Source organism: Lynx canadensis, chromosome A3, assembly GCF_007474595.2.
Source record: "Lynx canadensis isolate LIC74 chromosome A3, mLynCan4.pri.v2, whole genome shotgun sequence".
In the NCBI taxonomy this organism is placed as follows: domain Eukaryota; kingdom Metazoa; phylum Chordata; class Mammalia; order Carnivora; family Felidae; genus Lynx; species Lynx canadensis.
The window spans coordinates 62,731,797-62,750,058 of NC_044305.1; the positions used below are offsets into that span (position 1 = coordinate 62,731,797).

The 18,262-nt window shown below is 40.2% G+C and overlaps 1 protein-coding gene across 4 annotated transcripts in view; it reads right to left on the reverse strand.

The window, feature by feature from the left end:
• The window catches only part of THADA (THADA armadillo repeat containing), a 329,970-nt gene that overhangs the window by 171,762 nt on the left and 139,946 nt on the right, over positions 1–18,262 (reverse strand). For all 4 annotated transcript variants that reach the window (XM_030310495.2, XM_030310494.2, XM_030310496.1 and 1 more), the window contains exons 27-28: positions 12,775–12,864; positions 11,121–11,252 (exon numbers count right to left, since the gene is read on the reverse strand). In XM_030310495.2, coding sequence (XP_030166355.1) covers positions 11,121–11,252; positions 12,775–12,864 — 222 coding nt within the window. The remainder of the gene's footprint in view (positions 1–11,120; positions 11,253–12,774; positions 12,865–18,262) is intronic.

The following is an 18,262-nucleotide window of genomic DNA, read 5'->3' on the forward strand; positions in this document are numbered from 1 at the left end:
TTACTGTGGACATATGATGCTTACTCTTTTGGTGCCTTGGCTTTTCTATCTCCAAAGAAAGGTACCGACACCTGCTACCTTGCTATCTCAAACTGATGGTCGTCAATAAGAGAAAAAAGGCAAATCATTTCAAACTTACTGAAGGGATATATAAGTCAGTGACTTTTTTTTTCAATGTTTTTATTTGAGAGAGAGAGAGAGAGAGAAAGAGAGGGAGAGAGAGAGACAGAGCCTGAGTGGGGGAGGGGCAGAGAGAGAGAGGGAGACACAGAACCTGAAACAGGCTCCAGGCTCTGAGCTGTCAGCATAGAGCTCGACGCGGGACTTGAACTTGGGAATGGCGAGATCATGACTTGAGCTGAAGTCGGATGCTTAACTGACTGAGCCACCCAGACGCCCCCCAAAGTCAGTGACTTTTTAAAGCAATGTTCCTTTGTTAGTGAGTACATATGAACACAATGACATGGGGAGGACCCCTGTGATACCCTGAGTCCTGATTTCCTCTGACTACAGCTGGCCCGATGGAATGTGATGTTAGACGTTGTGCTAGGCCCTCAGAGATGGCTGTTTCAAGCCTCAGGGTGCAGAGGAATTACCTGGAGACTTGTTTTGAAATTGCTGACTTTTAGGTATCTATGGGACATGCAGAAGCAGTTGTCCAGTAGAATGCTGAATCTATGATTCTGTACGAGTTCTAGATCTAGGACACCGCTCACTGTATGTGAGGAGCAACCCCAGACAGTGCAAGCAAAGTGAAAATGAAGAGAGTAGAGGGCAGGGCAAAGAGGCACACCAATATTTAGGAGGAAGCAGAAAGAAGGGGTCCTGCCAGAGGAGAAAGATATAATGGCCAAAGAAGGCCACAGAGGAAAGAGCGTCACGAAGAAGGGGATGTGCAGTAGTGTCAAACTCCAGAGAAAGGGAAAGAGGGATGAGCACTGAAAAGCATCCAGAGGCTTCTATGACGAGGTCACTCCCACTGCACCCTTGTAGGGGCAGCTGCAGTGAAGTGGCGGAAGAGGCATCCAGGGTGCAGTAGTTTAAGGAATGACTTCAGGGGGGGAGGGTGGGAACGGAGCCCGTGAACACAGAAAACCTTTTCCAAGCATCTGGCTATAAAATACGGGTGAGAACTACGGGGGCAGGTGGGGCGGGTGCCTCCATGGAGAGTCTAGGCCTAATGGCCTCTAGTTTCTCTTGCAAATGGGAGGTGACAAAAGTAGGGGCAATGGGTTTAGGCAACAACACAAAGTAGGCCCTCAGCAAATATATTTACGGGACAGATGAACTGATGACAAGAGTACTCACAAAATAAAGTGAAAGACAAGAATAAATGGCGAAGAATAAATCTGTAGCTGGTGTGGAGGGGAGGCGAGAAGCACAGTCAAGAGTCTCAGGGCTCAAGGCAAGTGAAGAAAATAAGATACGAAGGAAAAAGTAGAAGGATATGGGGGTGAATGCATCCTGGGCAGTTGATGTGACTAATGCAGCTTGTTTTAACTAGATTATAAATAGACTGGGAAGGGTCAAGGCCCAGAGGAGAGGGAGGAAAAAAACTGTGCCAGTCAGGGAAAGATATCCCAAACATGCTGGGTCATTTTAAGCCTACTATAATTCATCTTTGCCTTCCTACTCTATTCCCTAATTTGTATTTGCTGCCTAAAGAGAAAGACCTACATTTTTTATCTTAAAACACTCCCTACCATGTAGGATAAGATGACCGCACATCAGTCAGCATTTGGGACTTGCTATTGTCAAATCCTTCAGTTCAGAATTAAGAATGCCTGCTGAGCACCTTGGCTACAAGTCTTGAGAAAATAATTAAGACTAAGGAAATAAAAGCTCCTTAGGGAAAGACATTAATAAAATATTCTGAAATTTAAATGTTACTATATTTGTAAGAGTTTTCCTCCTACTAGTTATTATTTCCATATGCCTTAAATGTATACCTCGGAGCAAATAGTGTCCTTTATTAAAATTAGCCAAGATTCTCTGCCATCGGTGTCCCTTGTTAAGCAGCAAACCATTTATTTTCTGAATTTCCTGGGTCATCCTTGATTCAAGTGGAAGCAAGTCTCCTTACAATGACTTCCAAGTTATGAATCATAAAACTCTCTACCACAATCTTTCTCTTGTTAGATCCAACAGTCTACATAGTAGACAGCATGGCTTTTCTCTCGTTTTGCATGAGCTGCTAATCACCATGGGAGATTTCTGAAAGCCCTCGAGAAAGAAAACTGAATTCCCTTCTTTTCCTGCCTTGCTACTTGGGAGAGCCTCCTGTACTTCTCCAAGAACACTGGCACTCTTCCCCTTATTTACTGGCCGTTGGCCCTTAGTGTATCTGTCACATAATTCAGTGGTTAAAATTCACTATGTCAGGTGCAGAAGCATGGGTTTTATCTCACTAGCTAGGCCATAAGTTCTTCAAGGACGAATGCTTTCTTCCTTTACTTTGCATCTTACCAGAGACCTAACGCTAGCTACGTATGCAATGGATATTTAACAACTACTTTGTTAATCTATTAACTGATTGGATTCTAACTTTTAGAATGAATGGCAGCAATAGGCCATGGATTATCATCATTATCAAATATTTCACCTAAGAATGAAGCTGTTTGCAGATCAAATCACTTGTTCTAACATGACCTGAATTGGCCTGTTGAAGTAGCAGATAACACCGAAGAAAAGCTGGTCTCTACAAGTTTTGTTTTTTCAGCTTGCTTTGTCAATGCATTCCGTAAGAGGTGAATTCCTCATTCCTTTTGCTCAAAAACATATTTAGAAAATGGTCTTAAAGAGATCTGGCACCAGAGATGAAGTTGGCCAGGCCCCTCTCTAGGAACTAAGAGATAAAAATCAGTGACGGATGACAGAGTATCCTTTTATGCCAGTACTCTTTGCAAAAAAAGCTACACAATACAGCAAACATGATTTGATTTCACATGCTGAAGCTCAGCTACCCCTGGGTAGAATTCAGAAGTTCAGAAGGCCATGAGCACAGTACTCCACATGAAGCACTAGGTAGACAGGGCGAAGGTAAAAAGGAGATGGAGCAGGTAGCTGCATGAAGTGTGAATTAACCAGCATTAGGAAACAACCTTCTAGTCTCTGCTTTTAGGTCCTCCCCTGTATAAGGCCTAAAACTCCAAAACCAATGGTCATTGCTTTATTTAAAAATGTATGCCTCTATAATACAACAAGTAGTCCCAAGGAAGTTAAAGACTCGGGTCTTTAACATATCTGTATGAAAGGAAGAAGTGAGCACAGGTTTGGCTTAGAGGCAGAGGGGAAAATGGAAAAGCCAGAAACCCCCCCGAGGGGAACTGAACATCTGCACCTTGACATCTTGCCCAAAGCTGGAACTGGTATCAGGGTCACATTAGTAAAACCAGAGGTCAGAGTTTCCACACACTGATAGGATGGCAGTTCCCTTCCCTTCATGCCTCCATTGCTGGCAGATCAGGATGGTATAGGGACATTTCTGACCTTTAAGCCCAATCTCTAAGGCTCGTGGAATTTAGCAGTAACCACAGGAGGGGTGGAGTTCTGCTGGACCTCCAGGCTGGCCAGGTGGGAACAAGCTCTCCATTAACAGCACCAGCAAAGACCTATTCTCAGTTGTCTCTTCTTGTAATGGGCTAGGCTTGAGGACGCTTGTGTTCTCTCTATAGGCATCTCTGTTCAAAGAAGATCCTTCAGGAAGTTTGGGCAACAAAGAGTTATCTATTTTAATCACTTTTCAGAAAAGCATCTCTGACTCTTCTCAAAGACTCAGATGTTCCTTGTACTTGTCAGAAAACAAATGTGGTTTAGGCCAACATCTGGAATGGAGAAAAATATAGCAACCACAAAAAAGATAATTAAATTAATAAGGAATGCTTTTCAGACATAACATCCCATAGGCCAAAAAAATGTTTTCAGAACTATCCAGAACAAAGTTATAGAAGTTACTTAGAAGCTAAATTTAAGTGAATTAACTGCTGGAGGGCACCCTATAGGAGTAGACCACTGTGACCTTGTAGGCCATGACAAGAATGGCACCCCAACAACCTGAGTTGTTCAGCTGATCTGAAATAAAACATCTCAAAAAGATGCCCTGCTGGTCATCTCAGATGTACTACAGAAAGCCCAACAAGGGATCAGTTTTTCTTGAATGCTTTCAATGACCAGCAGCTCAGCATTATGGAAATCTGTTCACTCTCTTGATGGAGAATGCTAACTTTCACAAAATTCTTCTTTATGTTAAAATCTGAAATCTATCTCTTACTTTCCCATTGGGAGCACAAGAAAGAAATTATGTGCCTTCTGCCATATGGCCGCCTCTCAAGTGTGTAAAGACCATTACCATGTTGCCTCTAAGTCTTTTCCAGTCTAACTATTTCCAGATGTTAAGCTTCCTCCTCATCTTGGTCACCTCCTCTGGATAAATATTAGTTTATCAGTGACCCTCCTAAAATGGGAAGCCCAGAGCACAACAACACAATAGGCACAAGGATGTAGGTTTAATCTGACCAGAAGAATTCAGGGGGACTACAGTTTCCACTATCTGGAAGCAGCAACTGCTTCCTCAGGGCTCACCAGGAAAGCCTACTCCCCAAGATGTTTTCATAAAAACTGCTAGGGAGCCAGACAGCTCTCATCCTGTAGGTACACAACATTGGCTTTTCTTTAGAAAATCAGAATATGATACCTATCTCTACTAATTGTCATCTTGATCATCTCAGCCTATCGATCCAGTCTTTCAAGACTCTTTTGAATCTTGTTTTTAAATTATGAACAATGTCAGACATATCAAATACAAAATAAGTATACAGAATACTATGACAATCAACCACTTGCCCAGAACCTACCTTAAGAACACACCACAAATAAAATTGAGGCTCCTAGTATACACTTCCTCAAGTTTATCCCCTTCTTCCCCAGCCACATAGAAGTGATGGCCACTAGCCTGAGTTTGCATTACGCCCGTGCTTAAAGACTATTTTGAACTTTGATTCTATCACCACTTATATTTATGTTATATACAAACCTGATAAGCATGTGTCCTAGTCTGTGCTCGTTTAAGTAAGTAATTCAAATGTTGAATAAAGCAGCATTGCCTTCATCTATCGGACTGGCAATCCCATCAAAACAGTGAGCTGACTCAGACATGACTTATTCTTAGGGAATCCTTACTTGACCTCAGCAAACAAAGTGTAAAGCTCTTACAAGTAATACATTGAATGACTCAGTCTAAAACAATCAATATCAATACAACTGTTTGGTCACTGATAAAGTATGCCTTTCCCCTTGTCTTTTAAAAATCCTTCTGCAAGCTCCCAGCAGAATATTCCCATCCCACATTTCACCCAAATTACTGACATGGATCTAGGCTCATAAGTACCCGAGGCTATAAGTTACCTGGGTCCAGGAATTTGCCATCAACAGGACGACAGTGCACTCTTTTTTAATCTGCTCCCCTGCATCTAGCTACAGGGCCTTCCTTCCAGTTTACTGGTTGGGACAAGCCAAAGCAGAAGTTTAAAAAGTCATCCCTCTTCCTATCACCATCAACCCCTTCCTCTGTATAGAATTTTTCTTAAAAAGCAAACCAAAGGGACTTTTATCTGCTACTTTGTAAGTAGTATTATCCCCATTATATAGATTGACAGCCTGAAGCACACAAGGGCCTTCTTATTCATGCCATAATAATCGGGAAGGCGTTTTTTATAGATAGTTCTATGACTTTCAGCAAAAACAAAACAAAACAGCCAAAAACAAAAAAACACAACATCACCCTCCTTCTTCCATTCTTACCAATCCAGTCTCCTCTTGTTTAGTGCTAAACCCTGCAGCAGGTGGGTCTCCAGAGCAGTTTGCCAGATAGCAGTCAGGGAAAAGGGCTTTAGAGGCCAGGAAGGCCTCAGGTCACAGGCCCATGAGGCAGGAGAGGACCTACACAATATCTAATACTTTAATCTGATACATAAGGAAACAGAGGGTCAGAGAGGTGAAGCAAAATAAAAGTAAATGTCAGAGCTCCTACAGACTCCTCAAAGGCCAGGTAAAACACAAGACCCAGCAGACCTTCCTTTCTACAAAACCATTAACCAGTGAGATATGAAATGTGGCTCCAATACTGGAGGACTAGGAGTCCCTAAGTATTTCACAGATACACAGATCTGCTAAGACACAAAATGTCTCAATTTACAATTACTCTCATTTCTAGGTTAATAATTCAGTCTCTGTGCCCAAACCTGGGCGAGGCAGAGAAAGGTACCAAGGAACAAAAACAAACCAAAAAACCCAGAGTGGCTTCTACATGGAAAGAGGTTAAGATTTACTTGGAGAGAATAAGCACTGAGCATACAAATTATGTGATGATACAATAATGATGAATACTAGGATGAGAGGTTTAAGGAACAAATGCTATAGCCATTCAGAGGGAGAGATGAGCCAGGCTTGAAGTGAACAAAAAGGGAGGAGGGCAGGTCTTCCTTTCCAGCAGTGTTTTAGCAGCCCTCTGCCTGTTTATCTCTCCGTAAGGCAAAGTCAGCCCTCTACTTATCTACAAGGATCCTGGGAAGACAGAGCAGATAGAAATGGGCCTCCAGCCTTGAAGGGGAGTTCCCAGTATTACAATCACAAATGAAGGTAGAGGCCATCTATTGTCTACTGCAAAAACCCCAACTCTACACCAAGGAAAACAAGTTTCTTCAACTCTATAACATGGGCAAGGAGTAACATGGTAATCCTTGAATTATGTTGCAGATCCTTTTGAAAGCACCCAGAAGAATGAATAAAAGGCAGTGGAGGGGTATCTCTCATGGGTATTAATCCAATGCTGAGATGTGTTGTCAGCAATAGAAGGGGCTCTCTGTCTCAGTGGACACCCTCACACACACAGGTACACACGGGTCCAGAGAGGGGAGAGATCCTTGTCCAAGTGTTGCAGCTGGTCAGTCAGTGGCAGAACTCAGACAGAACCAGGTCTCTAAAATCCAGGGCCTTTGCTCTGGTCAGGACTCCACACTGTGGTCTAGGTTTGGGGCATACTCAGTTTCCTATAGCTTTTCAATTCAAACTTGAAACTCCTTTGTGAAAGGGAATTCAAAGGTACACATACAGAGATATTCTGGTCTGTAGAAAGCCCTAGACAAGCAGGACATATTCGGGGAGCCAGTCAGGGTCCCCTTTAAAGTATGAGTCACTCTGCTCTGTGGTATTTGAACTAAAGGGTGAATGGTCTTAAATGGAAGGCATCATATTTGCAAGGTAGAGGGCTGTGAATCTGCACCCAGCACAGCAGCAGACACATAAAATATCCTGGGTTAAAAAAAAAAAAAAACAAACTTGTAAACAAAACATTGTGATTAGCATTATCATTTCTCTTCCAAGATGATGCAACAAGCATAACTGCAACAGGCATCACTTTGGAAAACCCAAATCAGAACTTCTAAGGTTTAAGTCAACAAAGCAGATCAGCAGATACAAGCTTATACTCCCAAATGTGGGAAAAGGGACAAAAATACAAACAATACCCACAGACATCTTACAGAGAGGAAGGAAATGGCAGGTATGTATACATAAGTCAAAGGGAAATAAGCTGTCACTGGGGCTTTTAATCTTCTTATTGTGCAACTCACTTTAGCATGGTCAGAGCAACCTTTGTGGTACTCCTACTAGCTGAAGAATTTCTATTTCACTAAACGCAGACTATCCAAGAGCCTGATTAGACTCTTCCAAGTACGTAAATTAACACCGGCAATGTTACAAAAATAAAGCACTGCCTATCCACTCATGCATACATCCATCTTTTCAGCTATTATCCCAAGTCAAAATAAGCCACTCTTTACCATCACTAGAACTGCAAATATTGCCTAAAATAATAGGCAATCTTTCACTTCCTTCATGAATAATTTTCTCAGAAGTAATTTAAATCAAATGTGTACACTTTTATCAAATTCAGTATTTTTTATTTATTAAAAAAATTTTTTTAGCGTTTATTCATTTTTGAGAGACAGAGTATGAGCAGTAGAGGGGCAGAGAGAGAGGGAGACACAGAATCCAAAGCAGGCTCCAGGCTCTGAGCTGTCAGCACAGAGCCCAATGGGGGTCCAAACTCACGAACCGTGAGATCATGACCCGAGCTGAAGTTGGACACTTAACCAGCTGAGCCACCCAGGCACCCCTAAGTTCACTATTTGCTAAAAATCTGTTTTTGGCTCATCTGCCCAGAGTGATTGTGAACATTTTAGGGTAGCATGGGGTTGCCCCTGTACTAGGTTGATGAAACCCCAAGCTGGAGTTTTGACTGAACTCCAAGTCTAGGATCCTTCCACTTTATCACAAAAGATGGTCAAGAAAGTTAAGCCAGCTTCTCCATACCTGGTCACAGACCAACCCTGCTACCTCCGGCAATGATCTTGCAGATGTGAGCCTGAGAGAAAGGCTGCATCTGATCAAGCCATCCTCACCAGTGCTAGTGGGGACATGACTTCTACATTCTAAAAACAGCCTACACTCAGATCCACCAACTCCGGATCTTCCTCCCTCCTCCTCCCTCCTAACTGCTCCTCCTCCCTCCTAATTGCCCAATCACTTACTCAGTGTAGCCACTACTCTTGGCTACACAAAAGGGAGCTGGTTATTTTGGTGTAACAGAAAGAGTACACCCAACACTCTTGACAACCCTATGTTCTTGGGTTCATATCTAGCTCTGTACCTGACTTGCTCTCTGAACCTCAATTTCCTCAACAGGAAAGTGGGGGTGATAACACCTCCTCTCAGAGTCATTGTAAGCAAAACGCCCAGTTCGGTGCTTGGCAAATAGTCAAGGTTCAACAGACGTTGGTGTACTTCCTGCTAACCTCTCTTGCTCAGAATACTCTTTTGCTTGTTTTCTGCATTCCTGGGTCAAAATCTACTTCTCATAAACCTCCTGAATAGCCTAATCAAGTACCAAGTATGAGCCGACTACTGTCTAGTTTATTAAAATTGTGTGTGCAGGGGTAGGGGAGGGGTTCTGATAATGTTTAATGTTTAATATCCCAAATTTAATCTTGGTACTCAAAGCGTGATCTATAGACTAACAGCATCAGCATCACCTGGAAGTCTGTTTGAAAGGTAGACCCTCGGGACCCACTCCAGACCTAGTGAACCAGAATTTATGAGATTCCTAAGTGATAGGTTACCTCTTAAAGTTTGAGAAAACTGCTCTATACCACAAATGGACATTCATTCAATAAATCAGAGCCCATTGATTCTCTAAGGAATCAATTGTGGCACTCATGCTATTTGGTGGCACTCGATGAATCTTTATTTGGGTAGAAAGCAACCGTTGACCAAAGCATTTTCCCTGGAAGGGCAGTAAAATGGATACTTTGTGCCTTTTGAGTTTAAAAAAACGATACATTAGGGCTCCTGGGTGGTTCAGTCAGTCAAGCGTTTGACTCTTAATTTCGGCTCAGGTCATGATCTATCGGTTAGTGAGTTCGAGCCCCATGTCAGGTTCTCTGCTGACAGCATGGAGCCTGCTTAGGATTCTCTCTCTTCCTCTGCTCTCCCCACCCTCTCTCTCAAAATAAACATAACAGAAATAAAAATAAATTAAAAACGATACACTGAGGACACTGGCTTTACGGCAATATTTAAATTATATTAATGTGATCTTTGTTATATAATAAGTGCTTGGAATATAATAAGATGAGCATTCTGATTATACTAATAAATATACTGAAATATACTGATTATACTAACAAATAGCAGGAAGGATACTTTCAAAGTAGTAATTTCTGGTTTCTAGGATACAACACATAACACTGGTTAGTGATGAGCTTCCATAAATTGAACGTCCTCAACACAGGATGACAAAGTTCTAAGGCACATCTTTGTTTCTAATGGACGCTGTGATTCTGACCATGTGCCTTTCTCCCCCGCCCCATCAACCTGCTGAAACATTTTTCAGTTCTTTCCAGTTATGTGTGAAAGTACAATTTTTAAATGCTCCTGAAAGTAAAAAATTTACGACCCAAATTCCTAAAATGAATCACCAAAATGCTGGATCCAAGAGACTGGTAACTTTGTGTATCAGGAAACAAAAACCAATCTGAGTGAGTCATCTCTGTGATCAGAGATAACAACACAGCCACAGCCAGAGCTTGGCGCAAACAAATGGCTACAGCAATCGTATGCCAGCATCTCGTGTTTAATGGTTTCTCACATTAGAATGCATCAGTCAGCTCTGTGAAACCAGGAAGTGGAACCCAGGATGCCACATAAATAACAAACACATTCTCCTGAGTTTGGTGTATCTTACCATTCAGCTCTAAGTCTATTTCCATTTTGGTAGATAAATAAAAATGAAAGTGTTATTTTATCAAGAGGCAAACAGAAAGGTAAAAGCTAAGTAATATGACTGTGCTTCTGAAATCTTTCATAAGAAAATTTCAATACTTTTTTGGAAGCCTATTTCTTGATGCCTTTGATCGAAAATGAAAAAGGTGATAAGAAGTTGGCAATGCCTCAAAAACTCTAACAGAGAAAGGGGTAATAGGCTCTAGAAGTAGGAAAGCCTGCTGTCATCTGATTCCATGTATAATCCACATGCATGGCTCTTTCTCAGGCGCCCCAAGCTTGAAAGAGAAGTTGAGCAGGAAATGAATTTGTGCCACGCAACACTGCCCTCTAGATGCTACCCCTCGCACCCACTAGCAAACTCCTCTGGAGTGAAGAGACAAATGTTCTCTTCAACACCTGAACAGGGGATATAACACCGGGACCGAGCCTGCCCCATGCTGGCCAGGCTCAACACAGGGCTTACTGCAAATACCCAGGCTATGGTTTTCAAAAGCGGGTATCTCCGATCACATCCGTTAGCAAGCAGAGTGCCAAGGAAACATTACTTAAACAGTGGATATGGGCTTCTGCACCCAAGACAGAGGCACCTTCTTCTGAAACGTTGGAGACCACCTGGGGGCAATGGCAATAACCCTCAGGCCCCTGCTTGGACAAGACACCTCCCCCCCAAAGTAAAAAAAAAACAAACAAACAAACTATAGTTTCTGAAATAAGAACAAGTTATAATACCCCATAAGGCCCCCATACCCACCCCATTATTTCCAGGAAACACATGCTACCTCATAATGAAGGGAATGAAAGGTGCCATGCTGAGAGTGGAATAGGTGCCGTCCATCGGGGAAGGGTAGAGTCTCCCCAACACCAGCAGTAAGAGAAACATGCTTGGATGACGGTTTAGTTCTCCTGCATCACTGAAAAAAATTATTGTACATAAAATATTTAAAATTTAAGAGGTGCAGTACTTTCTTCAAACATTTTTCTCATTAAATAATTCTGAATATCAAGTGAGACTATGATCAGAAGATAGCTTTCCTTCTTTTCCCTCCGTTTACCTCATGTTTTCCTAATGTGCAAATAAGGAAGAGCTACCGGCAAAGCCATGGTTTGGGCTTTTGCACACGACTCTTCTCAAAGCTAACTGTTAATTTGCGTCTGTGTTTTGATTTGAGCTGTTCATACAGTAGAGAGGTGGCTGTTCCAGAATATGCAATGTGAAACGTTCAACAGCCAAATGTACTTATGAAAGCTTGAACAGTCACTTACTGGGGCCAGAAAAGCCTGTCTGTACAAATTACTCATGTGAGGAAATGTATCATAAACAGAAGTAAAATTCATTGATGTTACTTTGCTTTCCCATTACGGATAATTAGTATGAATTCATATCAAGTGCAAACACTGCTAGAAGAATAAAAAAGCCCATGTTCTAAGATGTCCATTCTAACAATTCCACCATCAGTACAGAATGTGATTGAAAGCACAATGGTAAACTTTGCTATCTGCCCTGATCGGACTGGAAGCCCTCTGAATGGCTTTATTTTATGTTTCCAGGGTCACTGGCCACCTTTGCTCAGGTGGGCTGGTACCATTTCTGATCACAGGTGACCAGATTAGTCAGCTATTTGCTTAAGGTCACAATGGTCAACTGTAGCAGGCCAGTAAGAAAAAAATGGCAGGTGTTTGTGACAGCAAACTCAGTACGTAAACACAGATTTTTATTTTTTTAACTTTTTTTTTAATTTTTAAGTTTATTTATTTATTTTGAGAGAGAGAGAAAGAGAGAGAGAAAGAGAGAGCACGAGCAGGGGAGGGGCAGAGAGAGAGGGAGACAGAATCTGAAGCAGGCTCCAGGCTCTGAGCTGTCAGCACAGAGCCCGATGTGGGGCTTGAACCCACCAACCGTGAGATCATGACCCAAGCCAAAGTCGGAAACTTAACTAACTGAGCCACCCAGGCACCCCACCCCCCTTTTTGATAGTACCATCCTGCCCGGTGTGAAGGGGCATCTCACTGAGGTTTTGGTTTGCATTTCCCAGATAACCAGTGATGCTGAGCATCTTTCCATGTGTTTATTGGCCATTTGTAAACACATAGATTTTTAAATATCATGGGAAGAAAATTATTTCTAGAAGAAATCACCATGTGCTTCTAAGAAGCTGGTTCCTGAAAAAACAGTATTACATTTGATAAGACAATATAAAACAGGATTTAAAAAAATATAAAATATAGTATAAAAACAGGATTTTATACAACTTTTCAGGTACAGGAGTACTGTAGAGAATCTGGCAACATGATGTAATAAAGAAGTAGTTTTAAAAAACCCAGCTATGTTACAAGGAAGGAGGGGATTAAAAACTGTTGCCTGGAGGGAAAAAATCTCGATGAATGAAGTAATTCACTTCCTTGATCTTACTGTGTCCCACCCTATTCTCTTACCTGTCCACAGTATTAGCTACAGCTTCCAACTGCTGGAGAAGAAAAGGATAGAGTTCTGGGAAACGAGAAAAAAATTCGCTTCCTGTCATTCTGTAGAGGGAAGAAAAAAGAAATTACTATCATTTATTTCCTCTGAATTAATGATAAAGCTTTTTTATTCTATTTAAAGAAAGATAACCAAGATCATGCACGTGAATATTTAATGAAACAAAAGTTAAGAACAAAACCTTACCTTAAGAATTTAACAATCAAACAAAACATTTAATTTTGATTTTGGAAGTGCTCTTAACACATGGACTTTTCTCTCAAAATTTAAGATTATGTATATTCACAAATATTTGATATTAAATTCTGTTGGGGAAGAAATAGGTAATTTGTGCAAATGCTGTTTCCACAACTGATGTGGACTATGAATAAAGTCAACACCTGGTTGGCTGAGGTTGACTTGGCTTCCATAATAAGGACAGATCTAGAACAGGTTTCTCCAAGCTGGCACCGGTGACATTTTGGACCAGACAATTTTTTGTTGTGGGGTACTGTCATGTGACGGTAGCATGTTTAGCAGCCTCCATGGCTTCTACCCACCAAATACCAGTAATACAATACCGCCTCACCCCCGCCCAGTTATGACAATCAGAAATGTCTCTGGACAATGTGAAATGTATCCTGAGGGGCAAAATGGTCCCCAGTTGAAAACCACTGGTCCGGAGTATGGGTATCAGAAGCACAGACTTGGCGTGTATGCTTCTGGATACCCAATCCCAGCTGACTCTTGTGAGGATTACCTTTCCATCTTTATACTCTTGAATTCTGACAAGATCATTCAATCGGGTTTCACAAATGCTTATACTCATGTAACCCACACTCCTATGAAGATTCATAAAATTTCCATCATCTCAGAAAGTTAGCTTGTGCCCTCTCCCAGTCAACTCTCAATACCCAAAACAACCAATGATTTGATTTCTATTACAATTTGGTTTTGTCTATTCTAGAATTTCGTATAAATGTAGTAATACATAACCTAAGTTTTTTGCGTCTGAGGCCTTTTTCAGTCAGCATAAAGTTTATCCATGGTATTTGAGGCAACAATAGTATGATTCTTTTTTTGTTGAGTAGTATTCCGTTGTATGAATATACAGGTTTGTTTACCAATTCTCCTCTCAACAGAAACAGGCTATTTCCATTTGTAGGCTATTATGAATAAAACTGCTAGGAACATTCTTATACAAGGTTTTTGTCAACATCTGTTTTCATTTCCCTTCAATAAATATCTGAAAATAAAATTTCAGCATATCTAACATTCTAGGAAACTGACAGTTTTCCAAAATAATTATAGCATTTTATATTCCCATCAACAATAAACAAGAGTTCTAATGACTCTACATCCTTTCCAACTTTTGCTGGTGTCTTTCTTTTTTTTCACATTAGCCATCCTAGCCGGTATATAGTGGAATATCCCTGAGACTTTGACTTACATTTCCTTGATGACTAATGATGATACTGAACACTATTTATGTGCTTTGGCTATTGATATGGTCTTTTGTCAAGTATCCAAGATTTTTGTCTATTTTTATATTAGGATGCTTGCTTCTTTTGCCATACAAGTGCATTACATGTACTTTTTCTTAGTTTGTGGCTTGCCAATTTATTTTAATAATGTCTTTTGATGAGTAGAAGTTTTCAGACCAATAACTGAATCAATTTTTTTCTTTTATGATTCATGCTTTCTATGGCTTAAGGAATCTTTGCCTATCCCAATATCACAAAGATATTCCGTTTTCCTCTAAACGTTTTATACTTTTAGCTTTTATCTTGAGGTCCATGATCCATCTTAAATTAATTTTTGTGTATGGTGTGAGGTACAGGCAGATTCTCTTTTTCTCTTTTTCAGATTTATTTTTTTTTATAGTTGACATACAATGTTACACTAGTTTCAGGTGCAAAATTCTTTTTCTTTTTTTTTTTTTTAATTTTTTTTTTCAACGTTTATTTATTTTTGGGACAGAGAGAGACAGAGCATGAACGGGGGAGGGGCAGAGAGAGAGGGAGACACAGAATCGGAAACAGGCTCCAGGCTCTGAGCCATCAGCCCAGAGCCTGACGCGGGGCTCGAACTCACGGACCGCGAGATCGTGACCTGGCTGAAGTCGGACGCTCAACCGACTGCGCCACCCAGGCGCCCCAACAAAATTCTTTTTCTTCTACATTGGTGTATCATAATTTTAATAGGGAGATGCCGTAAGAAAAGATACAGGCCTTAAATAGGAGAGATGCACCAAGTTCATGAACAAGAAGATTCAATATTTTTTTTAAAAAAAGATTCAATATTATAAGGAGGAAATTCTCACCAAATTCAATGTAATTCCAATAAAAATAATAATTGTGCATGTGTATGTTTGTAACTGGACAAGCAGGTTTTAAAATGTATATAAATGCATCAAGGGCCAGTGGTTGCAAAGATAATCTTGAAGAGCAAGGAGGGAGGACTCACCTAACCAAGTAGTGAGAAATATTATAAAACTTTAGTAATCAGGACACTGTGGTGACAAGTAGGCCCAAAATCAGAATCGAGAGCACGGGAGCAGACACGCATATGCACGAGAACTTGACTTCTGAAAGGGCTGGTGCCACAGATGGTGGTACTGTAAAGATCACCAGGGCTCTGACAACCAAGTATCCACACAGACAAGATTAAAACTGGATCCCAACCTCCCACTACACACAGAATTAAATCCTTGCGAATTCAAAACTTAAAAGGCAAAACTGCCAAACCCATTAAGAAAACTGTAGAGAATAGAACTTATTAAACAAGACCCAAAAGCATCAACTAGTAGGAAAAATTTCTATATTCAACTGCATCAGTTAATAGTTTTTAAAATTTTTACACCAAAAAAAGAAAAAAAAGCACAAATAAAAACACAAAATAACACATGTACAAAGCACTTTTGACAGAGGAGTAGTATCAAACATTATGGAATAAAAGAGACTAAGAGACTTAGCTGACTTTTGAGGCCAAAAAAAGACTAAACACAACTTGTGGCCTTTGTTTGGATCCTGATTCTAGCAAACCAATTATAAAAAGACATTTCTCTTTCTTTTCTTTTAATTTTTTTTAATGTTTATTTACTTTTGAGAGAGAGAGAGACAGAACGTGAGCTGGGGTAAGGGGAGAGAGAGAGGGAGACAGAATCTGAAGCAGACTCTAGGCTTAGAGCTAGCAGCACAGAGCCTGATGCGTGGCTTGAACTCATGGACTGTGAGATCATGACCTGAGCTGAAGTCGGCTGCTTAACCAACTGAGCCACCCAGGTACCCCATAAAAAGACATTGCTAAGACAATTAGCAAAAGTTGAAGATCAAGGAATTATTAACTTTGTCAGATGTGATAATAGTATGGTGGTATTTCTTTTTAAACTCTTATCAAATCAGTCATGCATCCTGAAGTATTTACAGGAAAAAAAATGACACAATGTCTGTGACCTCCTTCTCAGGACAAGAAATGGACAAATTAAGATTGGCACAATGTTGGGGGCGCCTGGGTGGCTCAGTCGGTTGAGCGGCCGACTTCGGCTCAGGTCATGATCTCACAGTCCGTGAGTTCGAGCCCCGCGTCAGGCTCTGTGCTGACAGCTCAGAGCCTGGAGCCTGTTTCAGATTCTGTGTCTCCCTCTCTCTGACCCTCCCCCGTTCATGCTCTGTCTCTCCCTGTCTCAAAAATAAATAAAACGTTAAAAAAAATTAAAAAAAAAAAAAAGATTGGCACAATGTTGATAAGCGTTGAAGTTAAGTGCTGGATGTGCAGGGGTTAGTTAAACTATTCTCTTCTTTTTAAATATTTTAAAAATTCCCATAATAAAAAGGTTTTAAAATGATGGAAGTAAACATTTTATTTGCCAAGCCACAAATGGAAAGAAAATGTGTAATGCATGTAACCGAGAGTTATATAGTTAGTATTAGACTATGTGAAGAACTCCAGTGAAACCAGTAAGTTAAAAGACAAACAACTCAATATAAAAATGGTAAAACCTGTTAAAACATAATTCAGAGAAAATAAACATTAGTGGCCAATAAACATAAGATGCTCAATCATACTGAGCAATTGGCAAAGATCGAAAAATCCAATATCAAGTATTGGAACTCTTAGACACTGTCGATGGAAACAAAAATTACTACAACAATTTTAAGAATAATCTGGCATTTTCTTGGAAGCCACGGATGTGTTTAGCCAGTGATTCACAAATGCTATTTCTAGGTAAATGGCCTAATAAACTCTTGGACATGGGCACCAGAAGGCTCGTACAGCATATGCATAGCAGCCATATGTCTATCAATAGCAGAGTGATTAACTGTACACTCACACAATGGGTTACTGTAGAGCAGTAAATCTCAATGAACTACAGATGTATCAACAGATGTATCTCAGGAACATAATGTTAAGTGAAAAGAGCAAGTTAAAGAAGAATACAAGCAATATAATCCTTCTATGCAGCTTCCAAGAAAGCACTACATAATACATTGCTTAGAGAAATAAATTTAAGTGATAAAAAAAATGAAAAGCAAAGAAGTAAGTAAAATAAAATTGGCAAAAGTAATCAATCACTTCTCCAAGGGGGAAAAGAAAGGAGATGGAATTAGGAAGGAATATATAAGGGGCTTCAAAAGAAATGCTCCATTACTTATACCCCTAAAAGTGTTTGTTGCATAGTTACTTACTCTTTATAGCTTATACACACTATATAAATTTTCTTTTGTACCTATTTCACATTCAGTAAAACCAATTTTTTTATAAAGAAGAGAAAGTCTTTACTCCCTTCCAAATTATAGATCATTTATTGGACGTCTGTGCAAAAATATGCTCACTTTTTTTAATTAGATATTTTTGTGGAAAAAAATAACAAACACAAATGTTAAAAAAAAAAAAACCCACAGACACACTAGACCCCTCAGTGTCCCTCCTCACAGACAACTATGCAAAAGCATCTCTGCTTTCCTTTTAAAAAATTTGTTTATACAAGTACCTACTTTCAGTTTAGCCCTTTTCCCCCCAGCAAATATGCATATTATACATACAGTCATGCCCCTTGATTTTTTTTTTCATTTAAACTCTACCTGAGAAATCATTCAATATCAGGCACACTGTTCTATTTCTTTCCATTCAATGGCTGCAGAGTAATCCATTGTATGTTGACTGTAATTGATTTCAAACCTGAATGATAGGCTTTTTGGTTGTGAAGTTACTTTTACAAACAATGACATGTAAATTTCCTTGTTAATAAATTGCAAACCTGGGGTTTGCAGGGTCAGTGTTTTATACAGGGAGACCACAAAAACATTCCGCTACAGGCCACTGTTACATTCTATAGTACCTCTAAGCAAAACTGGTCAGGAAACTCCTCAGTTTCCATTTTTAGTGGTCACTTAAAACTTTATATGAATTAAATATTGAAATCCCTGCATACACTAGCCCATACAGAATCTCTCCATCTAT